General features: G+C 44.7%; 1 protein-coding gene across 3 annotated transcripts in view; it reads right to left on the bottom strand.

Moving 5' to 3' along the window:
• Nucleotides 1-23030, bottom strand: part of LOC112219683 (integrin alpha-1) — an 81169-nt gene that overhangs the window by 38599 nt on the left and 19540 nt on the right. For 2 of the 3 annotated variants that reach the window (XM_024381163.2, XM_024381162.2), the window contains exon 2: nt 5781-5901. In XM_024381163.2, the coding sequence (XP_024236931.1) occupies nt 5781-5901 (121 nt within the window). Of the gene's footprint in view, nt 1-178; nt 291-5780; nt 5902-23030 lie in introns of those variants that run through there. The other variant, XM_024381164.2, reaches the window with a different exon arrangement.

Genomic DNA, 23030 nt, shown 5'->3' with positions numbered 1-23030 from the left:
GAGTTCCTCTCAATGACCTAGCGTTGGGTTTTGTGTTTTCCCACGAAAAAGGCCATTTAAATGTATTACAAAAATGATCTAAAATCCTTGTTGTGCAGTGGCAAGTACACAATTTAGCACTTTACCCCTACTATGTTTACTCGTCATAACATTGTGTATTTCTGAGCGAGTAACTCACGCTTTTACATCGGAGTACAGCTTGTTAGCTGGGCTCTGTTGTTGCGAGTGTAATCTGTGTGGTCCAATGCTGGTTCTCTCTCACCCGAAATCTTGTGGGTACGATATAACGCTAAGCTGAGCTAGTTATCTGCTAGCACGTAAACAGTTTGCCTAATTAACATTCCACTCTCCTAATGACCGCTGATCAACTAAAGAGGGTGCACCCAGTGGGAACACAATCGGCTCTCTGGAATCACAGCCACCAGAGGGAGAGAAAGCAGTCATCATCACAAAAGCTCACAGCTAAGTGACACACTGCACAGAGAACATCTGTGCCTGATCCACACTGGGCCTGGCTCACTTTCAGCGACAGCACTCACTCTAAATGAGAGCCTTCAATTGGGGCCGTGCCATCTGTGATTGATAACTCTCCTCACATCTACAGTAACCCAGGTTAAGTAACACAGGCATCGAGACACAATCTCTCTCTCTCCCTTTGTCTCCAATGGAGGTTTCTGTGAATTACCAACCCAAATAAGGCTCTGTTCTAATATCCACACATACATACTACTAGCATACTTTTCTTAGAATGAAGCTATGATATAGCCATGCATTCTAAGGTATGCTAGTATGTATAATGGAAGGATCATATCTTCATCAATCGTATACATAGGTATCTGGTTATTATAATTCAACTGGAACTATCAGGTCTTTCTTTACATTATCACTGTGTGAAATTCACAGTGTGAAAATGCCTTAAAGTGGTACGCCAGTATGGATATCGGAACATATACCCCTCGTCACTCGTTACACAATGGTATCTGTGTATGAGTGAGAGTAACTGGGCCTATAGGAGCCTTATCTACACGAGAAAGCTTTGGGATCGTTCATCATCACAGTTGCTCCTGCTGATTGGGAAGGACTAAATCACCGTAACTGATCCCATATGAGCTTAACAAGCCCATTCCAGCTGAATGTATGGGGATAGTGAGCTAGTTAGTTAGGGGCCAGGGTCACACTGTAAGGGACTCCAGTAGAGAACTATACAGACCGGCTGTCTCTCTGTCTGAGGTGGACTGTTGATTTCTCTAAATGAGGCAGATGTAGTTTACTAGCATGTGACAAAAAGGGGGATAGTGAGCTAGTTATTTAGGGGCCGGGATCACAATGTATGAGCCTCTAGTGGCGTAGTGTAGGGACCGGCTGTCTGTGGGGGACTGTAACTTTCTCTAAAGGGAGACAGACTGAGTTAACTAGCATGTAAAAATGTGCTCCTTCACCAATTAAGAGAGGGCCCAGAGACGCGTGGTTTCACGGTGCCTTTACTGGCAGACTGGGTGCATACTCTGGTGGGTTGTTTCCACTTAACAGGCGGAGGGAGGGGGGGGCTCTTTATGAGACAGACGGTGTTAAGCTGCAGGCCTAACTGATACACTTGGAGGGATGGAGGGAGGGACTCTTTATTTGAGCCAGTGTCTTGACCACAGGACTACACTCTTAGAAAAAAAGGTGCTAAGTAGAATCATACAGGGTTCTTCAGTTTGTCCCCATTGGGGAACCCTTTTTGGTGCTGGGTAGAACCCTTTGCAGAGGGTTCTACATAGAACCATCTATGTAGGGATCTTCAAAGAACAGCCTGTATATGGTTCTACCTAGAACCCTCTATGAAGGGTTTTGCCGAGAACCATTTTAACATCTAAAGTTACTTCCAAGAACCGTCTATGAAGGGTCCTACCAAGAACCCTTTTATCTTTGGAGGGTTCTTCCTAGAAACCTCTATGAATGGTTCCACCAGCCTTATTAGTCTAATAATAATAATAATAATTATTACATTGTTCTTTTCAATTATGTTCTGATTCAATCTCTTCAGTTTTTGTTGAAAAAGGAATATATTGAACAAAAATATCAACGCAACATGCAACAATTTTAAAGATTTTACAGAGTTAAAGTTCATGTAAGGAAACCAGTCATTATGAATACATTCATTAGTCCCTAATCTATTAGATTTCACAGGACTGGGCAGGGGCGCAGCCACTGGGGAGCAAGGCCCAGTCAATCAGAATTAGGTTTTAATACATACAGAAATACTCCTCAGTTTAATCAGCTATCCGGATGGCTGGCCTCAGACAATCTGGTGAAGATGCCAGATGTGGAGGTCCTGAGCTGGCATGGTTACACATGGACGTACTGCCAAGTTCTCTAAAACGACATTGGAGGCGGCTTATGATAGAGAAATAAACATTCAATTCTCTGGCAACAGCTCTAGTCAAGGACCATATCACCTCCACCCTACCTGACACCCTAGACCCACTCCAATTTGCTTACCGCCCAAATAGGTCCACAGACGATGCAATCTCAACAACACTGCACACTGCCCTAACCCATCTGGACAAGAGGAATACCTATGTGAGAATGCTGTTCATTGACTACAGCTCAGCATTTAACACCATAGTGCCCTCCAAGCTCGTCATCAAGCTCGAGACCCTGGGTCTCGACCCCGCCCTGTGCAACTGGGTACTGGACTTCCTGATGGGCCGCTCCCAGGTGGTGAGGGTAGGTAACAACATCTCCGACCCGCTGATCCTCAACACTGGGGCCCCACAAGGGTGCGTTCTGAGCCCTCTCCTGTACTCCCTGTTCACCCACGACTGCGTGGCCACGCACGCCTCCAACTCAATCATCAAGTTTGTGGACGACACAACAGTGGTAGGCTTGATTACCAACAACGACGAGACGGCCTACAGGGAGGAGGTGAGGGCCCTCGGAGTGTGGTGTCAGGAAAATAACCTCACACTCAACGTCAACAAAACTAAGGAGATGATTGTGGACTTCAGGAAACAGCAGAGGGAACACCCCCCTATCCACATCGATGGAACAGTAGTGGAGAGGGAAGTACGTTTTAAGTTCCTCGGCATACACATCACAGACAAACTGAATTGGTCCACCCACACAGACAGCACCATGAAGAAGGCGCAGCAGCGCCTCTTCAACCTCAGGAGGCTGAAGAAATTCGGCTTGTCACCAAAAGCACTCACAAACTTCTACAGATGCACAATCGAGAGCATCCTGTCGGGCTGTATCACCGCCTGGTACGGCAACTGCTCCGCCCACAACCGTAAGGCTCTCCAGAGGGTAGTGAGGTCTGCACAACGCATCACCGGGGGCAAACTACCTGCCCTCCAGGACACCTACACCACCCGATGTCACAGGAAGGCCATAAAGATCATCAAGGACAACAACCACCCGAGCCACTGCCTGTTCACCCCGCTATCATCCAGAAGGCGAGGTCAGTACAGGTGCATCAAAGCTGGGACCGAGAGACTGAAAAACAGCTTCTATCTCAAGGCCATCAGACTGTTTAACAGCCACCACTAACATTGAGTGGCTGCTGCCAACACACTGACTCAACTCCAGCCACTTTAATAATGGGAATTGATGTAAAATATATCACTAGCCACTTTAAACAATGCTACTTAATATGATGTTTACATACCCTACATTATTCATCTCATATGTCTACGTATATACTGTACTCTATATCATCTACTGCATCTTTATGTAATACATGTATCACTAGCCACTTTAACTATGCCTCTTTGTTTACATACTCATCTCATATGTATATACTGTACTCAATACCATCTACTGCATCTTGCCTATGCCATTCTGTACCATCACTCATTCATATATCTTTATGTACATATTCTTTATCCCTTTACACTTGTGTGTATAAGGTAGTAGTTTTGGAATTGTTAGTTAGATTACTCGTTGGTTATTACTGCATTGTCAGAACTAGAAGCACAAGCATTTCGCTACACTCGCATTAACATCTGCTAACCATGTGTATGTGACAAATCAAATTTGATTTGTTTTGGACATTCCTGCAGTCAGCATGCCAATTGCAAGCACCTGCAAAACTTGTGACAAAACTGCACATTTTAGAGTGGCCTTCTGTCTCCAGCACAGGGTGCACCTGTGTAGTGATCATGCCGTTTAATCAGCTTCTTGATATGCCACACCTGTCAGGTCGATGGATTATCTTGCCAATTGAGAAATGCTCATTTACAGGGATGTAAACAAATTTGTACAAAAACATTTGAGAGAAATAAGCTTTTTGTGTGTATGGAACATTTCTGGGAAATTTTATTTCAGCTCATGAAATCATGCGACCAACACTTTACATGTTGCGTTTATATCTTTGTTTAGTATAGCTAGCTAAATCAGCCATTAGCCACGCCATCAGAAGCTAGGTAGAAGGCCTCCGCCATTCCACTGTATTAGGGCAGAACTTTGGAGTGACAGTGGAATCAACCAATCACTTTGTGTCAAGTATGGGTAGATGCAGCCCAACATGGCGACAGGAGTATGAGCCGGTTTGTCCGAAGGAGTGGGTGTATGGAAAGCAAATCAGCTAATTGAGCAGATTTGTTACCGCTCAAGAACGTTTTGAGTGGCTGATTGGGCTGCACGACGAGTCGATAACCCGGCGACCAGTGTACCGGTCTGCCTGCCGAATTGAAGTGCTTTATACTGAGTATCACGGTAGTAGTAGTTGTACATTTCGATTGGGAAATGCTTAGACTAATGGTTGTGTTTTTGTAGGCTACCATAGGTTGTGTAAGCAATGTGGTTATGGTTGTTGGTAGCATTATCCGTTCTGGTGCCTATGTCTCCCCTTATTAATAGTGAGCGTGCAACTTTCAAACAACCACCCCCACTCTTCCCCACCAGCAAACCAAGGAAATTCTGACCAGCGCGAGGGTTTAGGATGTTTTTCAACGAAAGTAAAGAACAGTAATGTTACGAGTAAAGTAGGAAGCGCAGGTTAATAGGCGATAAGATAGTCATGTTTCGCGAAAGGAGCGTACATACGGTATTTGGCCTGGCGAAGTGGTTTTATATGCTGATTGAATGGAAACTGTTTAAACTGTATGATTTCCTCTGCTGGTCTCGAGAAGAAATGACGAGTACAAATTGTCCGAGACCGAGCCAAGGCCGAGTAAAAATGTATCCGACACTCGAGACCCAAGTATTATATGGTTCTATGCAGAACCCTTCTTGACTTCCAAAGAATATTCAAAAGAACCCTTCCTTCCAAAAACGGTTCTTGTGTAAAGGGTTCTAGATAAAACCAGCCTTACAAATAACTTTTTTTTGTGATTTTGGTGAAGATGTTTGGAAATAGTAGAAACAGTCAACGTTACAGGGAGGGACCCATGAGTCATGTAATGCAGTCAGTATTTTAAGATATCTCAATGATGAAGTCATCTTGTTAACAGGAAACCAAACTACTGTCAGGGTTGGGGTCAATTCCATTTAAATTCCAGTCAATTCAGAAAGTAAACAATTCCAATTTGAAATGCTACTAATTGAACATCATTGAAGAGAATTGGAATTTGAATGCCATTAAAAGTCAAAAAATGGATGTAGAAACGGATTTCCCCTTAAATACTTTGAGCATTTCATTGAGCCTGCCTGGAGTGCCAGATGGGCAGAGTTTGCTTTTTACACCTTTGGGACTATTCCATTGGTTCCATCCATGGAACCAAACTAAATCAAGGGCAGCTTAAGTATTTCAAAGAAAACTATCACTATGTGGAGGATAACATGAGTTGACTCACCATTTCCCTTCACTGTTCTCAAACTGCTGGACTGAGTATCCAAACATGTCCTCCAGCGAACCATGGAAATTCAGCCCATTCTTGTCATCCACGTTAAAGGAGAACACACACGGTAGCAACGCTGCAAGAAAATTTAACTGGTGTTACTACAGAGCAATCAAAAATGTCTCATTGGAGAAAAGAGCTATAAGCTTTTAACAAGAATAATGTTAACAAATTGTGTAATTTTGTAAAACAAAATATTTCAGTATCAATGAACTTCATATTTACAGAGAAGTTATTGGCAAGCAGAAAAATATACGCATAAATAGTTATACAATATGTTTCAGGAAACAAACAAGAAGCAATAAAAAGCCAGTTGCACAAATACAGGATGATGAACTGTTTACCCTCCCCACTTTCAGCCCAATTTGTTTTATAAAACGTGTTCCATGGGTTTATCAAAACATTTTCTAAATGTTTTTTTTCCTCTTGTATGTTGTTGCTATGGCGATACAAATGTAATGGTTGTCGTGCAAATAAAGCATTGTGCATTGAATTGTTTAGAATATAAAAGGTGCTAGGGATGGGAGTCAAATATGGAAATCATAACCATATCTACTGTACAGAGAGTGCCCTTCCAGTGTCAAAAGAAGCCCGAGCAATGTCATCATAAGAGAATAATGTCTGTCAGAGACCCCGTCTACCTCCATTGATCTCTGACTTTCTAGGACCCTCAAACTCAACTCTGGATGTCGAAGCCAGTTCCACTGCATTTTCCCCCATTGGGACCGATTTAGAACAAGGACACCAGGCGGGTGCAATTAACAGGTAGAAAACCAGCAGGATCCGGACCTCGTAGGGGCATGAGTTGAATACCCCTTGCTCTAGCACAATGACTTCTTCTCCAGACCCCATCCTCAGTCTGCTACTGAGCTCCTCAACTAAAATACATAGTCGCTAAATATCTAAATGTAGTCCTCGACGACATCTCATTGCCTTTTCATTTTTTGTGAATTTCACTGTGTCATGACTTCTACCGAAGTCGGTTCCTCTCCTTGTTCGGGCGGTGTTCGGCGGTCGACGTCACCGGCCTTCTAGCCATCACCGATCCATTTTTCTTGTTCCAATTGTTTTGTCTTGTCTTCACTCACCTGGTTTCAATTCCCTAATTACATGTTGTATATTTTCCCTCTGTTCCACCCCCCCCCATGTCCTTGTCGGGAATTGTTTATTGTAAGTACGTGTGCTTTCTGTGACTGGTGCGAGACGGATCTTGTGCCTATGTGTTTTGTTATTTTTTGTATGCCGGTAGTGATGTACATTAAACGGCTCCGGCTATTTACCAAGTTCTGCTCTCCTGCGTTTGACTTCCCTGCCACCAGTTACGCACCCCTGACAGAGTATTGTATTAAATTCCCAGATTCGTGAGGGAGACTTTAGGATTGCTCACTGCAACGTGGGCCAAGAAACAGGTTAGTAGGGGTGACGAAACACGAAGACCAAACACAGTAACTCACAGAGGACACTTGTCCTCTAATGAGTATGATTGAACATCCCACAGCCAAACATCCCAATAACATACTGTAGTAGCCGACAGTATATGGAGATCAGCTGTGGGAGTTCATATTCACTTTATACTACGCTTGGAGTTAGACACAGACCCATGCAGGAAGCCTTCCCAGCAAACCCGGGAACATTCCCTGGACATTAGTTGAAATTCCCATTACGTTCTAGTTAGGCTTTTATCGATCATTCAAATAATGTTTTTCATAACAAAATGTTTTTTTTTCTTTCAGAAAGCATTTCAAATGAAATATTCTTGGAAACGTCTCCTAACGTTCACTAATATGTTGTAACAACCACCACAGAACATTTCCCTATGGTTCTTATTAGGTTTCCAGGTAATGTAATAACACAAATGTCCTAGTAATGGTTTTACAACATACTGCCACAAAAGAAAATGTGGGAGCAATAGAAATGGTTCTGAGAAAACATTACAGCACACAACCATGAAATATTCAGGGAATCTTTAAGGAACAGACCAAATGTGTTCTGGGAACGTTCTTGCAACATCAGGCGAATGTTTTTTATACAAACATTATATAATCACCAGCACAACTGGACAGTTTTTATGTTATTAGAACTTTTTGGGGCAACCTAATGAATGTTCTGGGAACATTCACAGAACCCATTTTGGTTTGCTGGGTTAGTCCATGATGTATTTGTAACAGACAAACAGAAGCAAACAGAGGGATCAGTGTACTGTACAGCACTCTACTCTAGTGTGTGTCAGAGAGCAGAGCAGACATGGTTAATATGAATGGTTCATGTGCAACCAGTTAGCCACAGGCCTTCCTTACAAAGCTCACGGTATGTACTGTAAGTGTTCCCATTCCCAGGCCACTCTCCAGTTCCAGTGCTTCATCTACTTTGGTGGCGCACATTCTGTCCAACAGCCCTTTTATAGAGGCCTCTTAATTAAACATATTAAGTGGTCTGTACACTGCAGCCACTCAGACACCATGGGCCTTCCTCCAAAACTAGTCATTCTCGTTGCACCAGCTCTTCTCTTTCCTGAGTGTGAATGCTCCCAACTCCCTGAGACCAAACGAGACGTGGTTGCTCATCGGTCTCCGTTTTTCTTTGCATCACCACCACCACCACCTCTGTCCTGAGTTTGAGTGGTTATCTTAGGAAGCAACTTTGTTTGAGAAGGAGCTGTACTTTGCACCAGATTTGTGCTGTCCTGAGTCTATCCTGTCTTTGCATCACCTCTGTGAATACAGTACATCCCTATGACACGACTGGACACAGTTGGTCTTATAATCAGGCTCCGTTTTCTTGGCATCACCTCTGTCCCATTCTCACAAAACCTGACTTCCTCCCTTACTGTAGCTCGGAAGCAAGTCGGTTCCGTACGCAATTAGCCTGGGAACGAGGAGAACAGTTTGAATGGCCCTGCCTGTAGTGATCATGGATGTGGATGGTCATCAGTCTCTGTTTTGCTAGAGAGCTGTTCTTTGCACCACCCCTGTCTGACCTGAATGCCCCTGTGAACATCAGCACGGACATTATTGCTGGTCATCATCGGTCTCTGTTGTCTTTGGGAGCAGACGTTTTATTTGGGGGGTATGAGATGATTTGGGAGCTGGATACACACGATGAGCTTCCTCTGCAGTCTCCGATGTGGCTTGTAAACAACAGACATCGTCTGCGTCCCAAATGACACCCTATTCCTTACATGGTGCCCTACTTTTGAACAGTCAAATGAATTTCACTACATAGGGAATAGGGTGCCATTTGGGACGCAGACGATATCTGTTGTTTACAAGCCACATCGGAGACTGCAGAGGAAGCTCATCGTGTGTATCCAGCTCCCAAATCGTCGGCCAAAGACTACCAAAAGGCACAAATATACCCTGAAGTGGCTCCCAGAATAACCAATCTCATATCCATCGTCTCTGGACACTGAGCACAGGATGGAGGAGTAAGTCATTTACACATCCCATAATCAAATAAGACACGGTGATGCAGGTTACACGGTGATAGGGCCTAACAGCCTAGTGCTCACAGACAGATCTTAACCAAATGAAAGACGTGCGGTGGTTAACATGGTGGATAACATTTGAGGACAACAATGCTCTTGATTGAGTGAAAGCTTTAAAAGGTAGAAGACACGCAGACTGAGACGTAACTACTTAAGAGGCCCCCGAAGCCCGGGGCTCGGTCATTTTAAAATAAACAAATGTATGTTGTACACAATAAAGAAAGTCAATTACGGGTCAACGTCTAAATAATTCTCCCAGGTTGGATCAAAGCTCAGAACGCTTATACTCTTGATCTGACTGAGTTCTAATCGCGCCTGCCTCTTTGCGAATAATTGGAATCATGAACAGTGGTTTGTTCGTTATGTTCGCCTGCGTCTCCCAGATTTGCCTCCCGGATTTGCCTTTTTACAAGCACATTCAAACAGCTAACTCCGCCCTCCGCCCTCGAGGGCCTGAGACGTGAAACGAACTACCCCAGCTCGGACTCGGCTCAAGTAGGCAACTAGAGACGCTGTTGACAGTGTGTTTGCGAGATGCCAGACAAGTCAGTTAAGAACAAATTCTTATTTACAATGACGGCCAGTGGGTTAACTGCCTTGTTCAGGGGCAGAACGACAGATTTTTACCTTGTCAGCTCGGGGATTTGATCTAGCAACCTTTCGGTTACTAGTCCAACTCTCTAACCACTAGGCTCGCTGACGCACAAATATGTGAGTTTATTTGTACAAGGGATAAGGGATTTAGCTCAAACATGCTTTTAAATAATAGTTAGGCAGTTACATACAGTGCCTTAGGAAAGTATGGATTAAAGAACAAAACAACTCAGCAATCTACACACAATACCCAATAATGACAAATTGAAAGTTTTTAGAATTTTTTGCAAATTTCTTAAATAAAATAAACAGAAATACCTTATTTACGTAAGTATTCAGACACTTTGCTATGAGACTCGAAATTGAGCTCAGGTTTCCATTGATCATCCTTGAGATGTTTCTACAACTTGAATGGTGTCCACATGTGGTAAATTCAATTGATTGGACATGATTTGGAAAGGCACACACCTGTCTATATAAGGTCCCACAGTTGACAGCGCATGTCAGAGCAAAAACCAAGCCATGAGGTCGAAGGAATTGTCCGTAGAGCGCCAAGACAGGATTGTGTTGAGGCACAGATCTGGGAAAGGGTACCAAAACATTTCTGCAGCATTGAAGATAATCAAGAACACAGTGGCCTCCATCATTCATAAATGGAAGAAGTTGACCAAAGAACCTGATGTTCTTTGACAGCTCTGACAGAGCTCCAGAGTTGCTCTTGGACATGGGAGAACCTTCCAGAAGGACAACCATCTCTGCAGCAACCGGGCCTTTATGGTAGAGTGGCCAGACGGAAGCCACTCCTCCGTGAAAGGCACATTACAGCCAGCTTGGAATTTGCCAAAAGGCACCTAAAAACTCAGACCATGAGACCAAGATTCTTTGGTCTGAGGAAACCAAGATTGAGCCTTTTGGCCTGAATGCCAAGCATCACGTCTGGAGGAAACTTGGGAACATCCCTACGGTGAAGCATGTTGGTGGCAGCATCATGCTGTGGGGATGTTTTTCAGAGGCAGTGACTGGGAGACTAGTCAGGATTGAGGCAAAGATGAACGAAGCAAAGTACAGAGAGATCATTAATGAAAACTCTCAGGACCTCCGACTGGGGCAAAGGTTCACCTTCCAACAGGACAACAACCCTAAGCACACAGCCAAGACAACGCAAGAGTGGCTTCGGGACAACTAAATGTCATTGAGTGGCCCAGCCAGAGCCCGGACTTGAAACCCGATCTAACATCTCTGGAGAGACCTGAAAATAGCTGTGCAGCAACACTCCCCATTCACACTGACAGAGCTCGAGAGGATCTGCAGAGAAGAATGGGAGAAACTCCCCAAATACAGGTGTGCCAAGCTTGTAGCATCATACCCAAGAAGACTTGAGGGTGTAATTGCTGCCAAAGGTGCTTCAACAAAGTACTGAGTAAAGGGTCTGAATACTTATGTAAATGTGATTTCAGTTTTTTATTCGTAATACATTTGTAAATATTTCTGTATAATGTTTTTGCTTTGTCATTATGGGGTATTGTGTGTACTGTAGATTGATGAAGAAATATATTTTAAATTAATTTTAGAGTAAGGCTGTAACGTAACAACATGTGGAAAAAGACAAGAGGGTGGTGGGCAATGTTATAACTGATCCTATATCAGCATCTGACATTTGACCCTCCCAGGTAGCTCTCTCTGGTCACCAAATCAGTTCAGGCTAGCGATGAGGTGTGCCTTGATAATTGGATAAAACTTCTAAATCAGTCATCTGGCAGAGGTGCTGCTGGTCCACTCCAACATATGGAGCAGTCAAACTTTTCAATGTCTGGCATTTCACCCTCCTAAGCAGATGATGGTCACTAACTCAGTTCAGGCTAAGAAAGACTGATGTGATAAAAACTGATACTAAATCAGTTGGCTCGTGTTTGACCCATCCGACCAGTGGAAAGGATTCAGATACGTCAGCAGCACACTGCTCTGCTCTCTAATGAGATGGATTCCATCTCAGCAGGACTCTGTTCCATTTGTTGGCATAGAGTGGCTTCAACCTCTGCTGCGCTCACTTCCGTACATTGTCAGCAATTCATCTATTTGCTTAGTCACTGTTTGATGGTTATGTAATTAAGCTACAAAGTCATCTCTACTCATAGATGTGGCTATTTATCTATAGGCCCTGGTCAATCTCTAAGTAAAGTAATTGGGTGTGTGTGTAGGTTGTACTATCCGTTTTAATATGCAATGAAGACTGGGCTGAGTAAACATAAGCTGACTCCTGTGGGTCAAGTCAAGTGTTAGCTGGAATGTGTGTAGGCAGAGGATGCTGTACATTAAACATGGACAACAATGGAAACCATACCGTAACATAATGCCTCAATTGAATGTCAATTGAAACCTCTCCGATTGACTTATTCATTCAACTGGGACTATTCCCATTCATTCACTGTGTGTGGATGTAAATGTATATCGAGTCCACAGAGATGCCTGCCATATCCGATTCCATATAGGAACTGGAACTTCCAGATGTATTCCTTGGAGCGCTGATTTTTATTGGCCCGGAACAAGGAATAGGAATACAAGTCGCTGCCCCCGGAATGACATAATACTCCCTGCCGGTTGTCAAGGCTTTCATCCCAGAATCCCCCCTTCAATCAGAGAGACCGGGGTCGACTCCAAACTCCCCATCCATCCCCAATTATGTTCTATCACACACCCACACCCTATTCCAAACCCACATCCAAACATTCACAACAGATGCTCAAAAAGGGCTGATCAGCAGAGCTAACTTACAGCACACAGCTGGGCCCTAGGCAGTCTAAAGGGAGCTGTGCTTGAATAGACATTTCACGGAGAGACTAAAAATACATCCCCCTCGTGATGTTACAGGGTTCACATCCTCTATCTCCCCATAGGCAACCTAAAGCAAATAGTCATGAGTGTAATTTGAGAGAGTCAGTGGGCAGCAAGGTTTGTGAGTAAACGGTCCATGGTCCACATTAAACTGTCAACGGTAAATTGATTTATAAACCCATACTGTAGCAGATCGTCCCATATGTGCCGATGTGTAGACGATAAAACAATGTACTGTATCAGCTTTGTTATCTCTGCATGTACAATGTTGCAGTGGGCTTATCAAGGTTTGGCGGACAACATGGGATGAGGAAAGGGAAGAACAGTTATCATTTCTGCGTGGCGATGGCAGATGAAGGGGATGACATGTAATAAATAATAACTAACTAACGTGCTTATTCTTTATCCTTTTATTGAATGATATAGTAACGTTTTACAAGCCGTCTTTGATTTCATACCTTGCCCATTTTTATGGAACGTTTCATAAGCCTCAGAGCAATAACAACCCACTTGGGATGCACTAAGCTGTTTCCTGCTAGACTGAAATACGTTGTAATGATCTGTACAACACACTGCATGATGCTCTGTTCTACACAGTAACACTGCTAAGTACAGCATATAGACAGACAATGGGCTGAATTCTCTCAGAAGAGAGTGTATCAGAAGGCATCGGATGTCCAGCTTCTGCCCTGATACTCGATATGGAAATGTCAGGGCTTTCTCACATGAGAGCGAGAGGAGAGAGGGAGAGAGAACCCCCAAATCCTCCTGGGCTAACAGGAATCTTTCACAGCAGCCCTGATCTTGGCTCAGGACATTATCCAGCTCACTTCCCAACGCTGAAATTGGATTGGAAACGGATGTGCCGAAGGAGAATGAGAAGATACACACACACACACACACAAAACGCCACTTGGGATGCACTACGTAAGACCTTCAAACAGGTCAACATTCACAAGGCCGCAGGGCCAGACGGATTACCAGGACTTGTACTCCGAACATGCGCTGACCAACATGGAAGTGTCTTCACTGACATTTTCAAACTGTCCCAGACTGAGTCTGTAATACCAGCCTGTTTCAAGCAGAAGGGTAGTGCCTATGGCCCAGTACATCACTGGAGTCAAGCTTCTATACCAGGCGGAGTCAGAGGAAGGCCCTAAAAATTGTCAAAGACTCCAGCCACCCTAGTCATAGACTGCTCTCTCTGCTACCGCTCGGCAAGCGGTACCGGAGCGCCAAGTCTAGATCCAAAATGCTTCTACCCTCAAGCCATAAGACTCCTGAACAGCTAATCAAATGGATACCCAGACTATTTACATTGCTACCCCTCCCCCTTCTTTTACACTGCTGCTACTCTCTGTCTACTATCTATGCATATAGTCACTTTAATAACTCTACCTACATGCACATATTACCTCAATTATTCTGACTAACCGCACACATTGTCCTTAAGAAAAACATCAAGCATCCATTGGTTGTTGCCCTCCTGGCCTAGATCAGAAGAACATTTAGTGGGGGGAAAAGCATGTCTTGGAGGAGAACAACATGGCAATACAGTGGAGGCTCTGTAAGAGCATTGCGTGTTGCCCTGCTATAGCTGAGGATTGTGGTTAATGTGAATGAGCTGCCCCGTGCAGCCTGCACATCATCTCAGTGTGATGCCAGGGTGATGGATGGGCCCTAACCTAGCCTGCTGGGGGGTGAGAGGATATAGGGTCTGGTCTGATCACTGCTCTGGTGCAGTCTGATGCACAGATGATGCAAGGCTGAAGCACACACAGAAACACACGGCCGGATGCACAAAACGGATGCACAAAACATGCGTGTACCCACGCACACCCATGCTCACACACACTTTGTCACCACTCAGGGGTCTTGAGAATCTGCTGACTACGGCTGATCCTGACGTGTGTGTGTGTGTGTGTGTGTGTGTGTGTGTGTGTGTGTGTGTGTGTGTGTGTGTGTGTGTGTGTGTGTGTGTGTGTGTGTGTGTGTGTGTGTGTGTGTGTGTGTGTGTGTGTGTGTGTGCGTGCAATGATGGGGTGTTGATATGACATCTGGAACACCAGAGAAAATACCATGGACTGTGTTCTCTGTTTTCAAAGCATTGTGTAACACCATCAAGAGGCACACCAGAACAATTTTCCATAACCAAATAATTACATTTCCATCAGAAGATTCCATAAGAATTCCATAAATACCACATGAAAACGACAAACACATTTGTTTTGCCCAGTATCCACCAGCCTATGTGTTGCCTTTTGTGAAGAGCTCGACTTTCCTCTGCGCTGAGCTGCTTATTTGTGAACCTAATGGCCCTGGCTGCTCTAACTGGTGTCTGGCCTCTCTTTAGCCTCTCTTTAGCCTCTCTTTAGCCTCTCTTTAGCCTCTCTTTAGCCTCTTTTCCCCACTGTTGTTGTTCATGTTGTTGTGCTAAAGTGAAGATAATGTAATCTACCCCCATCCACCTACTTCCTCATTCCTCCTTCACCTCCTCCTCCCACCATCCTCCTCCCTCTTCTCACCCCAACAACCCTAGATCTCCTGCCCACCCCTTCCCCTCTCTCCCTCACCCCACTTCCCCTCTGCTCCTTCCTGATGCCCCACAACAACTGCACACGGCACACTGTCAGGTCACATGACGGAAAAATACTCTCCACTAAAGTTACTCATACCCATTGCAGACAGAAGATGTGGTATATTATGTGTAAAAAAAATGTAAGGCAATGTTTATACACAGCAAATTCTCCAGTGGTAAATCAAAACGGTGTTGAATTAACACTGTGCTTAGTGCTGATGCTGTTACACTTTGTCAATGTTAGGGAATTAACACTGTGCTTAGTGCTGATGCTGTTACACTTTGTCAATGTTAGGGAATTAACACTGTGCTTAGTGCTGATGCTGTTACACTTTGTCAATGTTAGGGAATTAACACTGTGCTTAGTGCTGATGCTGTTACACTTTGTCAATGTTAGGGAATTAACACTGCTTAGTGCTGATGCTGTTACACTTTGTCAATGTTAGGGAATTAACACTGTGCTTAGTGCTGATGCTGTTACACTTTGTCAATGTTAGGGAATTAACACTGTGCTTAGTGCTGATGCTGTTACACTTTGTCAATGTTAGGGAATTAACACTGTGCTTAGTGCTGATGCTGTTACACTTTGTCAATGTTAGGGAATTAACACTGTGCTTAGTGCTGATGCTGTTACACTTTGTCAATGTCAGGGAATTAACACTTTGTGTTATGCAGTACGTCATACAACCTTTATAACACTAGGAAGGGTATGTAGCTTGCACCAATGATCATATAGTATTTTTAATTTTTTTAATTTTTTAAAAACAAAATCATGTTTTTCGTGATTGGATGATATTTGAAGGAAACCTGTTGCTTCTCCATTGATAAAGTTTGATCATAAAGTTACTGGTCCCCTACCCCATGTCACACACTTGGATTCATTATTAAGGGCTTGTAAGTAATCATTTCACTGCCTGTTGCATTCGGCGCACGTGTCAAATACAATTTGATTGGATTATTAAGGAGACAAGGCGACATCACTTTCACACTCATTTTGTGTATGAGTCTGTGTGTGAAAGGGATATCAGAAACCTCTGCAGAATAAATCATCATCCTGCAATTATTGAAGTGAACGGAACAGAACGGTCATTTATCAGAAAACCTCAACAGGTACATCTTTAACACCTGGGACCTTGGGGTCGCTAGATGAGCTGACCCTGAAATGTGCCGTCACACCTGCTCCAGCCCCACCAGAGAGTCCCGGCTTGGGAACATTTTAATGGGCGAAACTTGGCTTTTTTCCCTATTATGTTTCATTAGATGGGGATTATTCCAACACAACACACCAGGAAGCTCAAACGCTACTGCCAGGAAGTAAGTTGTTTTTCTCTCCCTCAAAACAAACCAGGGCAGCACAACAGGGCCAATCAAATAGAAATCATTGTTTTCTTGGTCAAGTTGAACACAGAGGCAAACTCAGGCAAGCCACATGATCTGATCAAAATAACTTTTTGGGGGGGAAAATATGTAAATCATTATTTTAATATGTTGGTAACCCCAGTGGTGGGAAAAAGTACCGAATTGTCATTCTTGAATAATAAAACCGTCCTTATATTAAGCAAACCAGACGGCACAATTTTCTTGTTTTTTTTTTAAATTTATGGATGACACATAATTTACAAACGAAGCATTTGTGTTTACTGAGTCCTCCAGATCAGAGGCAGTGGGGATGACCAGGGATGTTCTCTGTTTACTGAGTCTGCCAGATCAAAGGCAGTGGGGATGACCAGGGATGTTCTCTGTTTAGTGAGTCCGCCAGATCAAAGGCAGTGGGGATGACCAGGGATGTTCTCTGTTTAGTGAGTCCTCCAGATCAGAGGCAGTAGGGATGACCAGGGATGTTCTCTGTTTACTGAGTCTGCCAGATCAAAGGCAGTGGGGATGACCAGGGATGTTCTCTGTTTACTGAGTCTGCCAGATCAGAGGCAGTAGGGATGACCAGGGATGTTCTCTGTTTAGTGAGTCATCCAGATCAGAGGCAGTGGGGATGACCAGGGAAGTTCTCTGTTTACTGAGTCTGCCAGATCAAAGGCAGTGGGGATGACCAGGGATATTCTCTGTTTACTGAGTCTGCCAGATCAAAGGCAGTGGGGATGACAAGGGATGTTATCTGTTTACTGAGTCTGCCAGATCAGAGGCAGTGGGGATGACCAGGGATATTCTCTGTTTACTGAGTCTGCCAGATCAGAGGCAGTGGGGATGACCAGGGATGTTATCTGTTTACTGAGTCCTCCAGATCAGAGTCAGTGGGGATGACAAGGGATGTTCTCTGTTTACTGAGTCTGCCAGATCAGAGGCAGTGGGGATGACCAGGGATGTTCTCTGTTTAGTGAGTCCTCCAGATCAGAGGCAGTGGGGATGACCAGGGATGTTCTCTGTTTATTGAGTCTGCCAGATCAAATGCAGTGGGGATGACCAGGGATGTTCTCTGTTTACTGAGTCTGCCAGATCAAATGCAGTGGGGATGACAAGGGATGTTCTCTGTTTAGTGAGTCTGCCAGATCAGAGGCAGTGGGGATGACCAGGGATGTTCTCTGTTTAGTGAGTCCTCCAGATCAGAGGCAGTGGGGATGACCAGGATGTTCTCTGTTTACTGAGTCTGCCAGATCAAATGCAGTGGGGATGACCAGGGATGTTCTCTGTTTACTGAGTCCTGCCAGATCAGAGGCAGTGGGGATGACCAGGGATGTTCTCTGTTTAGTGAGTCCTCCAGATCAGAAGGCAGTGGGGATGACAAGGGATGTTATCTGTTTACTGAGTCTGCCAGATCAGAGGCAGTGGGGATGACCAGGGATGTTCTCTGTTTACTGAGTCTGCCAGATCAGAGGCAGTAGGGATGACCAGGGATGTTCTCTGTTTACTGAGTCTGCCAGATCAGAGGCAGTGGGGATGACCAGGGATGTTCTCTGTTTACTGAGTCTGCCAGATCAGAGGCAGTGGGGATGACCAGGGATGTTCTCTGTTTATTGAGTCTGCCAGATCAAATGCAGTGGGGATGACCAGGGATATTCTCTGTTTACTGAGTCTGCCAGATCAAATGCAGTGGGGATGACAAGGGATGTTCTCTGTTTAGTGAGTCTGCCAGATCAAATGCAGTGGGGATGACAAGGGATGTTCTCTGTTTAGTGAGTCTGCCAGATCAGAGGCAGTGGGGATGACCAGGGATGTTCTCTGTTTAGTGAGTCCTACAGATCAGAGGCAGTGGGGATGACCAGGGATGTTCTCTGTTTACTGAGTCTGCCAGATCAAATGCAGTGGGGATGACAAGGGATGTTCTCTGTTTAGTGAGTCTGCCAGATCAGAGGCAGTGGGGATGACCAGGGATGTTCTCTGTTTAGTGAGTCCTCCAGATCAGAGGCAGTGGGGATGACCAGGGATGTTCTCTGTTTACTGAGTCTGCCAGATCAAATGCAGTGGGGATGACCAGGGATGTTCTCTGTTTACTGAGTCTGCCAGATCAGAGGCAGTGGGGATGACCAGGGATGTTCTCTGTTTACTGAGTCTGCCAGATCAAAGGCAGTGGGGATGACAAGGGATGTTATCTGTATACTGAGTCTGCCAGATCAGAGGCAGTGGGGATGACAAGGGATGTTCTCTGTTTACTGAGTCTGCCAGATCAAAGGCACTAGGGATGACCAGGGATGTTCTCTGTTTACTGAGTCTGCCAGATCAGAGGCAGTGGGGATGACCAGGGATGTTCTCTGTTTACTGAGTCTGCCAGATCAGAGGCAGTGGGGATGACCAGGGATGTTCTCTGTTTAGATCAGAGGCAGTGAGTCTGCCAGATCAGAGGCAGTGGGGATGACCAGGGATGTTCTCTGTTTACTGAGTCTGCCAGATCAAAGGCAGTGGGGATGACCAGGGAACTTATCTGTTTACTGAGTCTGCCAGATCAGAGGCAGTGGGGATGACCAGGGATGTTCTCTGTTTAGTGAGTCTGCCAGATCAGAGGCAGTGGGGATGACAAGGGAACTTATCTGTTTACTGAGTCTGCCAGATCAGAGGCAGTGGGGATGACCAGGGATGTTATCTGTTTACTGAGTCTGCCAGATCAGAGGCAGTGGGGATGACCAGGGAACTTATCTGTTTACTGAGTCTGCCAGATCAGAGGCAGTGGGGATGACCAGGGATGTTATCTGTTTACTGAGTCTGCCAGATCAAAGGCAGTGGGGATGACAAGGGATGTTCTCTGTTTACTGAGTCTGCCAGATCAAAGGCAGTGGGGATGACAAGGGATGTTCTCTGTTTACTGAGTCTGCCAGATCAGAGGCAGTGGGGATGACAAGGGATGTTCTCTGTTTACTGAGTCTGCCAGATCAGAGGCAGTGGGGATGACCAGGGAACTTATCTGTTTACTGAGTCTGCCAGATCAACGGCAGTGGGGATGACTAGGGAACTTATCTGTTTACTGAGTCTGCCAGATCAAAGGCAGTGGGGATGACCAGGGATGTTCTCTGTTTACTGAGTCTGCCAGATCAAAGGCAGTGGGGATGACAAGGGAACTTATCTGTTTACTGAGTCTGCCAGATCAAAGGCAGTGGGGATGACAAGGGAACTTATCTGTTTACTGAGTCTGCCAGATCAAAGGCAGTGGGGATGACAAGGGAACTTATCTGTTTACTGAGTCTGCCAGATCAAAGGCAGTGGGGATGACCAGGGAACTTATCTTGATAAGTGCATTTAATCATTTTCTGTCCCTCTAAGCATTCAAAATGGAACAAGTACTTTTGGGTGTCAGGGGAAATGTATGGAGTAAAAAGTACATTATTTTCTTTAGGAATGTAGTGAAGTAAAAGTAAAAGTTGTCAAAAATATAAATAGCAAAGTTAAATACAGATACCCCAAGAAACTACTTAAGTAGTATTTTAAATATTTTTACTTAAGTACTTTACACCACTGGGTAACCCGTTGTATAAAAGTGATAATGCTCTCGACGCTGGTGTTTGGAGGATATATTGGCATCTGCTCGCTGTGTGTGTGTGTGTGTGTGTGGTTCATGTCAAACTTATGTGGATGTGGGTTTGTCAGATTGTTTGAAGTGGGTGAACCATGTGAATTGTACCATAGTGTGTATTTATGTGAATTCCAGACAGACATTTCCTTCATTGCTGGGTTTGCGAAGCCCTTGTGACTACAGTACAGTGAAGTCAGATGATAATGTCTTCATGGCCTTGGTCTGCACGCACTATCCATCTCTGAGGAACTTGAGTCTGCATGTCCAAGAGCCGTCTACACTGAACAAAAATATAAACACAACATGCAACAATTTCAAAGATTTTACTGAGTTACAGTTCATATGAGAAAATCAGTCAATTTAAATAAATGAATAAGGCCTTATTCAATGGATTTCATGTGACTGGGAATACAGACATGCATCTGTTGTTCACAGATACCTTAATAAAAAAGGTAGAGTGTAGATCAGAAAACCAGTCAGTATCTGATGTGACCACAATGTGCCTCATGCAGCGCGACAGCTCCTTCGCATAGAGTTGATCAGACTGTTGATTGTGGCCTGTGGAATGTTGTCCCACTCCTCTTCAATGGCTGTGAAAAGTCGCTGGATATTGCCAGGAACTGGAACATGCTGTCGTACACGCGTAGATCCAGAGCATCCCAAACATGCTCAATGGATGACATGTCTGGTAAGTATGCAGGCCATGGAAGAAATGGGACATTTTCAGCTTCCAGGAATTGTCTACAGATCCTTGCGACATGGGGCCGTGCATTATCCTCCTGAAACATGAGGTGATGGCGGTGGATGAATGAGACGACAATGGGCCTCGGGATCTCTTCACGGTATCTCTGTGCATTCAATTTGCCATTGATAAAAATGCAATTGTGTTCGTTGTTACGATGCCGAACTGCAGTCAGGTCAAGAATCTGGTGAGTGTGACAAGCACGCAGATGTGCTTCCCTGAGACAGTTTCTGACTGTTTTTGCAGAAATTCTCCGGAAGTGCAAAACCACAGTTTCACCACCTGTCTGAGTGGACGGTCTCAGACAACCCTGCATGTGAAGAAGTCGGATGTGGGGGTCCTGGGCTGGTGTGGATACACATGGTCTGCGGTTGTGAGGCCGGTTGGAAATACTGCCAATTTCTCTAAAATGACATTGGTAGAAAAGTTAACATTCAATTCTCTGGCAAAAGCACTGGTGGACATTCCCGCAGTCAGCATGCCCATTGCTTGCTCCCTCAAGACTTGAGACATCTGTGGCATTGTGTTGTGTGACAAAACTGCACATTTTAGAGTGGCCTTTTATTGCCCCCAGCACAAGGTGCACCTGGGTAATGATCATGCTGTTTAATCCTCTTCTTGATATGCCACATCTGTCAGGTGGATGGATTATCTTGACAAAGGATAAAATGCTCACTAACAGGGATGTAAACAAATCTGTGCACAACATTTTATGGAACATTTTTGTGCAAATGGAACATTTCTGGGATCTTTTAATTCAGCTCATGAAACATGATGAACACTGCGTTTATATTTTTGGTCAGTATATATCTAAAGCCGAGGGACGATGCGTTCTATGGAAAATAATGAACGCCGAGATGTTCCACGGCACGCTAGCGGAGCTGAGATTAGGAACACACTCTTAAAGGGAGTGCTCCTAATCTCAGCTTGTTACCTGTATAAAAGACACCTGTCAACAGAAGCAATCAATCAATCAGATTCCAAACTCTCCACCATGGCCAAGACCAAAGAGCTCTCCAAGGATGTCAGGGACAAGATTATAGACCTACACAAGGCTGGAATGCGCTACAAGACCATCGCCAAGCAGCTTGGTGAGAAGGTGACAACAGTTGGTGCGATTATTCGCAAATGGAAAACACACAAAATAACTGTCAATCTCCCTCGGCCTGGGGCTCCATGCAAGATCTCACCTCGTGGAGTTGCAATTATCATGAGAACGGTGAGGAATCAGCCCAGAACTACACGGGAGGATCTTGTCAATGATCTCAAGGCAGCTGGGACCATAGTCATCAAGAAAACAATTGGTAACACACTACACCGTGAAGGACTGAAATCCTGCAGCGCCTGCAAGGTCCCCCTGCTCAAGAGAGCACATATACATGCCGATCTGAAGTTTGCCAATGAACATCTGAATGATTCAGAGGACAACTGGGTGAAAGTGTTGTGGTCAGATGAGACCAAAATGGAGCTCTTCGGCATCAACTCAACTCGCCGTGTTTGGAGGAGGAGAAATGCTGCCTATGACCCCAAGAACACCATCCCCACCGTCAAACACGGAGGTGGAAATTATGCTTTGGGGGTGTTTTTCTGCTAAAGGGACAGGACAACTTCACCGCATCAAAGGGACGATGGACGGGGCCATGTATCGTCAAATCTTGGGTGAGAACCTCCTTCCCTCAGCCAGGGCATTGAAAATGGGTCGTGGATGGGTATTCCAGCATGACAATGACCCAAAACACACGGCCAAGGCAACAAAGGAGTGGCTCAAGAAGAAGCACATTAAGGTCCTGGAGTGGCCTAGCCAGTCTTCAGACCTTAAACCCATAGAAAATCTGTGGAGGAAGCTGAAGGTTTGAGTTGCCAAACGTCAGCCTCGAAACCTTAATGATTTGGAGAAGATCTGCAAAGAGGAGTGGGACAAAATCCCTCCTGAGATGTGTACAAACCCGGTGGCCAACTACAAGAAACGTCTGACCTCTGTAAGGGTTTTGTCACCAAGTACTAAGTCATGTTTTGCAGAG

The sequence above is a fragment of the Oncorhynchus tshawytscha genome, linkage group LG20, assembly GCF_018296145.1.
Source record: "Oncorhynchus tshawytscha isolate Ot180627B linkage group LG20, Otsh_v2.0, whole genome shotgun sequence".
In the NCBI taxonomy this organism is placed as follows: Eukaryota; Metazoa; Chordata; class Actinopteri; order Salmoniformes; family Salmonidae; genus Oncorhynchus; species Oncorhynchus tshawytscha.
This window is presented reverse-complemented; position numbering and strand designations above follow the sequence as displayed.